Here is an 8,148-nt window from a genome sequence, read left to right as displayed (position 1 = left end):
AGGGCAGCTTTTTATACTGCTGGGGACAGCACAGGTGCTGGCCCTGGGCTCTAGCTCCCCATGGCTGCATATCTGGGAGGATCCAAGCAGGGTTATTTCACCCCAAGTGGCACAATTTGCTCCACAACAAAGTGCATGTCTGTGCACGTGCGCTGAGGCAAAAAGCCCCACATCAAATTTGTACCGCTTCTATTTTAGCTGCTGCAAGTGCACGTGCTTGCATGTGTGGACGCACACCAAGCGCTGCAAATTTGACCCAGGGCTTTTTGCACCCCCCCCAGCAGGCGTCAAGGGGCTGGCAGGGGGGAGGGGCCAGCCCCAACAGGGGCCAGGGGTCTTGGGGGGATGGCGGGGGTTGGCCAGACTGAGGGAGTAGGCGGGGCCATCGGGGGTCCCCCCCCATGGTCCCCTCCCCACACCTCCAGCCCCCCAACCCCTTACTCATTGGCACCAAAGCCCTGGTGCTGAAACACAAGGCCTGGCTGGATGCGTGGTTCAGCACCAGGGTAAGGGTCAACCATAGAGACGCTCTGGCAGCCAGAGCGTCTCTGTGGAGGACCCAGTCTCCAGTTGCCTGCTTCGCATTTTTAAACATTGATTTTCTCCCCACGGTGCAAGTTTTCAGCGCATGGAACATTTTCTTGTTCCCGCATGTGCCTGATGCCAAGAGACACGTGTGTGCTCGTGTGGAAGCGCCCCTTGTGTCCAAACTAACCAAACTATGTTCCTTTCCTTCTTGATAGCTATACAATTTTCTTCCAACTGTCATGAATTTCTTACCTGGATTGCACCAAAGAGCATTTAAAAATTTTGAGGAAATTCACAACTTTATTTTGGACAGAGTGAAAATTTACCAGCTGCCCTTGGGACTTTATTGATGCTTTTCTCATCAAAATGGAGCAGGTAATGTAAGCGTGATGATGCTTCAGTTTATAAAAAAAACATGATTTCAAATTCAATCATTTCAGCATTAGGAATCATTTGCATTTCAGAAAGAAGTGCACTTCCCTTTGCTCCTCAGTCTTAATCGACACCTCTCCATTCTATGAAAAGATCAGAAACATCTGATAACCTTTTTTATAACAAAATGTTAAGGTAAACATAATACAAAAGCCAAGAAAATCAGCAATGACAGACAGAACTGCTGAATGATAACAAGTAAAAATAAGCAGGAAAATTAACTTGGTGAATACAGTTCTCCACTTCTCACTCCTTAAAAAAAGAATAACTATATTACACAATATTTTGTAGAAGGCACAGCAGAGAAGCACCTTAGGAATAGTTCAGTCAGAATGCTATATGTTCTCATAGTCTACAGGTTTTTCAGCAAACTACTTCATCAATAGGCTGTAGCCTACAAAAACTCATGCTTTTCTGAATGACTTAGTCTTTAAGGTACTCCCTGCTCTGCCTTCTGTCGGACTTCAGACTGACATGGCTAACTGCCTCCCTCTACAATATTCTACAGTAATGCTATTGTAATGTGTAGTGTTTGGAGATAATTAATGCAGTATTGTTAAAAGCATGCTAGGTGGCCATTATTTTGGGTGCAAGGTTTTTTTGACCTCTGTGAATAAGTTTCTGGCCTTTTAAACTTGATAAAAAACTGTACACATCTTTCTGCAGGAAAAAGAAAACATCCACTCAAAAGGTAACACTGAAACTTTGGTAAGAAGCACAACAGACTTGTTCCTTGCAGGAACAGGAACAACCAGTCTCACATTGGATTATGGACTTTTGACTCTCCTAAAATACCCAGAGATAGAAGGTACCTAGCATATGTATGTACACACACAATTTTGAGGGCTGCAGAGGTGTGGGAACGGCATGACACAACAATATATAAGCTCCATGGGTTTTTTTCTTTATGTCACAAGATCAAATCAGATATGTGTTAGCAATGACGAATGTTTCCATAGTGGGGTGGCTGTTCAGTGTCTTACATAATGTTAAGTAGGAATTGTGTGCAATGCATGCTTACATCTTAATCTAGTTTTCAGCCAATGGCTATTCTTTTCACAAAGAGCATCCCTTTGCAGTACCATTGGCCCTGTTATTTAGAGTCTCAATACAACATCAAAGGACTGAACAAGCTATTGTGAGTTAATTTCTTTTACACTGCTAGAGGGAATTATGGGTCATGGTGTGTGTAATTCTCTGGCAGAAGCATGCACCCTCACTGAACAGGTTGTACCTATATTGTAGATAACAGCTACCTTTACATTCAAGGGCTATGAAGCAAGTAGCGTCCCTTTGAATAAAGACAGAGTAATTTCATCTTTGGATTGGATCCACTTGTCCATGTCAGGCTCTGCTAGTGCTAGTGCTAGTGACTACTGAAAGGGTAGCTAGTAGGGCTGTACAAAACAGCACCATTTCATTTCAACTTCCATTTCCCTGTTTCAAAGGGACAGTGTTTCATTTTGCTATTTCAAAGCACTATTTTTCGTTTTGTCGAAACTGTTTTGTTGTTTTGATGCCGTTTTGATATGTTTTGAAGTTTCACCCAGGCTATAAAGAGGAATCACAAAAATGCCTATAACTTTGTCATTTCTTTCCTGATTCGAGTGAAAACAGCAGGCATGGTAGCCATGAAGCCTGCCAGGTTTCAAGGAGATAGATGCAGGGGTTTCAAGGAGATGGGTACATAAGTGCTGATGCTGCTCAGCTGCTGGGAGACACAGCTCAGTAAGCTGACTCCAAGGCACAGAGAAAGCTCAGTTCAAACCATGTTTTTTATGCTGTTTTTCTGTCCTTCCCCGAGAGCACTGGGATTGGAAGGGACCTCAGGGAAGGATCACAGTCACTGGCCAGCTACGCATGTCAATATCAGAGCAGGCCTTCCCTCCTCTTCCTCCTCCCTCTCCTTAGTTTCTGTTTAACTGCAAGCCAGCCCAACTTCAAAACTCAAAGCATTTTGAAACTTTCAAAACATTTTGAGTACCCTCCTTTCGTTTTGAGGCTGTTTCAAACCCTTTCATTTCATTTCAATTTTGCTGTTTTGAGCTCAAAACACGTTGAAACCAGCTTCAAAATGAAACACCCGTCGAAATTTCGCACAGACCTAGTAGCTAGATGTAGGGCTAATTCCTTCCTCAGGGGCTCCCACCAGTTTCCCATGTATGGGTAACTTTTGTAGAGGAAAGTTTCATGTGTCTTTCTTTGGTCTAGCTGTGTGTTAGAGACACCAGGAGTAATGTTACATTGTATTCTTTTTGGTAATATAACAGGATGTCACTACCTTGTCATTACATTATTGCCATATTGTTATAGAGTTGCTTATGCAACACAAAACCAGCCAGTTTTGTACTTTGTGCATCTGTCACAGACAAGTGGCTGGTCATATGGTAGAAGTCTGGGCAAATCTTGTGGCAAATCTTCTTTTCCAATTGTGTTACTTCTCGTTCATTTCACAACAGAGAAAATTCACAAAGAGATTGACTGTGTGATTGGCTGTTCCCGACAACCCTGTATGGCTGATCAAGGTCAGATGCCCTACACGGATGCTGTGGTACATGAGATCCAGAGACTCATGTCTCTTTTGCCATTGAACATCCCATGTGCTGTGACCAGGGACACCAGGTTTAGACAATATATTATCCCAAAGGTCAGTTTTCCATATTTCTGTGAAAAGTCAACTTCCCCTGCCATAAGAAGAAAATTGGTAATATATCTTACGCATTATATTCCATTTTCATTTCAAGCTTGTTCTCAAAAGACCAAGGAGTTAAACTTATAGAATAATAAAGCTTGTTTATTCAGAGAGCCCTCTTAGCCTGATGATCTTCCCTGCTCTCCCCACTTTCCCCTGGCAAATGTAACAACTTATACCTAAGACTCTTAAAGGTATCCACACATCTTCCTTTACATGTGACATAGCCCATGCAATACTAACATTGGAAGTTTAGTTAATTCCATTGTTGAAGCACGTTTTAATGGGTCTCTATTAGTCTTTGTGCTGCATTTTTAGGTGTAAGTGACCTTCGCAGTTTCTCTACATTCTCAGTCCTTATTGGTTCAGTTCTTGTTTGGTTTTCTTGTACAGATGTCTCTACTTCTGTGTCTTTTTTTATCTCTTCTATCAGTTCTTTTTGCTTTGTTGTTAGCTCTGTTTCCTTTGAATCTTGTGATGCTGCTTCTTTTCTTCCCTTTATGAGCTGCAAGTGTTGTCTGTTCATTCTTAACATCTATCCTTCCAATGTGACTACTTTATAGGGTCTGGGAGCTATTTGATGGGAAATAAGTGCTTCTTGTTTCCATGTTCGTCCATCTGAAATAAGCATCATATCTTTGTTGTGGAGTTGTGGTACCTCCCTGGAACCCCTGCCATAGTACTGTTTGAGTTTGTTGAATTTTAAAAATGTTTTCACATTTTGCTTTTCATTCTGATGAGCATCATTCACAACATTTGGCAGCCTGATTTTGAGTTTCCTGCTAAGCAGCATTTCTGCTGGGGACAATCCATGTTTCATGGGTGTTGACCTGTAATTTAAGACTGACAGGTAAACATCATTGTGTGAATTTGTAGCTTTTTTCAACAATTTCTGCATTATATGCGCTCCGTTTTTCACCAAAACATTGGGTTGTGGATATCTAGGACGTCATAGTTTCATAGTTGGTAAACCCTACAAACTAAGAAACTATGAAACTATGACCCCCAAGTCCTTTTTGTCTATAGTGCTAGCCAGCATAGCACTGCCGAGCCTATAAGCATACTGTGGGCTTTTCTTCCCAAGGTGGAAAACCTTGCATTTTTCAGTGTTAAACACCATCAGGTTCTCCTTTGCCCATTTCCTGAGCCTATCAAGGTCAGCCTGGATCACCCTCCTGTCCTCAAGTGTGTACACTTTACCCCAGTGTTTGGTGTCGTCGGCAAACTTGGCCAATCTGCTTCTGATACCAATGTTGACATCATTTAATGTAAATGTTGAATTGTATAGGCCCAAGGATAGAGCCTTGAGGGACCCCACTGGTCACAGCGCACCATGATGATTGACTTCTGTCAATTACCACCCTCTGGGTCCGACCATGGAGCCAATTCCCCAGCCAGTGGATTGTGATGAAGCCGAGGCTGCAGTTGGCCACTTTTGCTAAGAGGTGATCACGGGATACTAGATCAAATGCTTTTTTAAAGTCAAGATATATGACATCAATCTCCTTTTCCCTTTTCCAAGTGATAGGTCACCCGGTCATAAAAGAAAATAAGATTGGTCAAGCGAGACCTACCTGCAACAAACCCATGCTGGTTATCCCTCAGGATGTTGCCATCAGCTAGTCTGTTAAGAATGGTCTCTTTGATAATCTTTTCTAAGACCTACCCCAGGTCCAGACCAGTGCAAAATATTCCTCCTTGGAGGTGGATCCCATCCTCCATCCTTTGTAGGTCTTTCTTTTTAGATGCAGGAGGTCTGCTAGTTCCCTGCAAAGCCAAGGGGGCTGATGTGCCCTTTTGCTGCCTTTCCTCTGAGATGGGATAGACTTTGCTTGTGCATCCAGGATCACTCCCTTGAGGAGCAACCACTCATCCTAAGCTCCCCTCCCCTTTGGGTCATGGTCCTTTTAGGGCCTCCCTGACAAGCCTCCTGAACTTGTCAAAGTCAGTTTTCCTGAAGTCGAGGACTTCTGTATTGCTGACTGACTTGCCAGCTTTATGGTGGATGTTGAAGGTGATCAGCTTGTATTCACTGTCTCCCAGCTTCCCTTTTGATTGTCAGATCACTGATAAGGTCGTGCCCTGTTGCCAGTACCAGGTTGAGCAGCACTTTACCTCTCATTGGCCCGTAGACTTCTTGCATCAGTTAGAGCTCATTCACGCACATGAGAAAGCTTTGTGACTGTTCGGATTTGGCCAAGTGCTCTTCCCACGAGATGCCTGGGTAGTTGAAGTCTCTCATGACGACCATACACTGGGATCATGCAGCCTTGGCCAATTCCCTGGCAAATTCCTCGTCAAGCTCTTGATCCTCAGTAGGAGGTCTGTAGTAGACTCCCACCATTGTATCCCCTGTGCCATGGTCCCCATGGATTTTAACCCAGAGGGTCTCCAGTCATCCACTCTGGGTGCCAATGCCCGCTTGCAGGGATGCATAGCTTTCCTTGACATAGAGAACTGCACCCCCACCCCTTTTGTCCACTTGATCTCTCCTGTACAGGATATAGCTGTCTATACCTGTGGCCCAGTAATGAGTGGAGTCCCACCAGGTCTCTGTTATCCCTATGACGTCATAATTATTTGCATTGAGCAGGAGGACGAGTTCCTCCTGCTTATTCCCCAAGCTCCTGGCATTTGTGTACAGGCAGGCAAGTGTCCCTTTGGGGGCCCTTTGCTTTGCCTACAGATCATTCAAGGGCTGGGGCAGGGGTGGGCTCCCTTAAGTGCCTTGGCCTGCTGGCTTTGCAAGGGTTGCTCAGTGGGCCAGTAGTGGCGGTAGTCTCCCCATCTCCCGGCCGGCTTAGTTTAAAGCCTGGTGGAGCAGGTCAGCCAGTCTGGCTGAGAAAAGCCTCCTCCCCAGTGGACAGAGGTGAAGGCCATCCCTTCCCAGCAGCTCGCTGCCCCTTTCACCAAAGAGTGGACTGTGTTCATGGAAGCCAAAGCCTTCCCGATGACACCAGTGCCACAGTCTTTGGTGTACTACCTCGATCCTCCTCTCCTTCTTTCTATATTGTTCATGTTTTGTTTTAGGCTTCTGCAGTCTTGTAATCCTGTCTAGTTCAGCTTGTTCTGTTTGTTGATCCAGCTTCTGCAGCCTGGCATTTGCTATCTTAGCCGCTTAGCACATTCTTTGCCTTTTGCAAATGAAGTTCAGGATCCTTTAGCAGTCTTTTCCTGAGGCTTGTATCCCTTATACCATTATATATAGTATAAATACTATTACATAAAAGTATTATTATTATTATATAAATATTTTACTACCATTAAGTATTATTCTATTATTAAAAGTAATATTATAATCATCACACTATAATTATTATATTAATGGGCATTATCATAATTATAATTGTATTACAATTATTATAGTTATAAGTATTGTTATATTATTATATATAAGTGTCGCTATATGTAAGTATATTATAGTACTATTATATACAGTATAATATATTATATATTTCTGAGGTTTCTATCAGTTATACTTTTTGGTCTCTGATCATGTACTCTTTTAGTTTTCCAAAGTTGTGTGAGTGGCTTAACAGTCTGAGGTCTTTGACAAACTCCTCTATTGTCTCTCATTCTTTCTGATGTCTCCTGTGGAAATTATACTGTTCAAAGGTTTCATTTTGTTTGGTTATACAGTATTCCTCAAACTCTTTTATTACTGTATCATAGCTTTTCTGTTCAGCTGCTGACAGTTGTAGGCTATTTATTATAAAGAGACAGAGTTTCTGGGCCTGCTATATTTTAAAAAATAGCTACCTTGAGTGGATCTTCCTTTTCTGTAGCTCCACTGGGTGTCATATGTGACAGGCCAGTAGGGGGTGCTCCTGCATCGAGCCGCCCACCTCCCTCCGCCTGACCACCTGCCAGGCTCTGAATGCCTCCCTAGGGGTGCCTTATGTCCGGCCAACCCCCCTCCTGGAGCACACTCGCTAGCCTGGGGGTAACGTGCTGCCACCACCCCAAGAATGGACTGTCTCGCGGCCCTGTGTCCTTGGGGTAACACAGGCCTAAAGTCCCACGGGTACTCAACCCAGTACAGGCACTTGGGGCACTTCCCCAAGCCCAGGTGCAAATAAGTATAGTCTCCCTTAGTCCACAGACCTAAGGGGTCTGTTAGGCATAATTTAGACCCACCCCTCAATAAGTCTCCCACACCAGTCAAAAAGGAGAACTTTATTGATTACAGGGGGTAGGGTAAACTAGGGTACAGGATAGAGCAATATCTAGAAATCCTAAAGAGCAAACAGTCTGGCTGTGGTAGCCTTTTGATCATGCACCTGAGTTACTGCCAGCTAGATATCTGTCAGATCTCGAGTAGCTTACTCATACGCTTCATCCTGAGGCTGGTGAGATCCTTTCTAGGGTCCGGCTGTTCCTTGTTCATGAGTTTTTGGGGGAGAAGCTACTTTTAGATGGTACAGCTTCTCTGAACTCCCCCCAAGCCCTCAGCTCCACTGCATGGCAGAAGAGACCGCCTTCCGGGCAGTCCTAAC

General features: G+C 43.9%; 1 protein-coding gene across 1 annotated transcript in view; it reads left to right on the top strand.

The window, feature by feature from the left end:
- The window catches only part of LOC109287433 (cytochrome P450 2H1-like), a 23,349-nt gene that overhangs the window by 9,978 nt on the left and 5,223 nt on the right, over window positions 1-8,148 (top strand). The window contains 4 exon segments of the mRNA XM_019502522.1: window positions 744-856; window positions 858-903; window positions 1,627-1,768; window positions 3,420-3,607. Coding sequence (XP_019358067.1) covers window positions 744-856; window positions 858-903; window positions 1,627-1,768; window positions 3,420-3,607 — 489 coding nt within the window.

This window comes from Gavialis gangeticus, unplaced genomic scaffold (assembly GCF_001723915.1).
Source record: "Gavialis gangeticus isolate Ggan-Ray unplaced genomic scaffold, GavGan_comp1, whole genome shotgun sequence".
Classification (NCBI taxonomy): Eukaryota; Metazoa; Chordata; order Crocodylia; family Gavialidae; genus Gavialis; species Gavialis gangeticus.
Note: the sequence above shows the minus strand (reverse complement) of the source record. Positions and strands in the feature narration are given on the sequence as shown.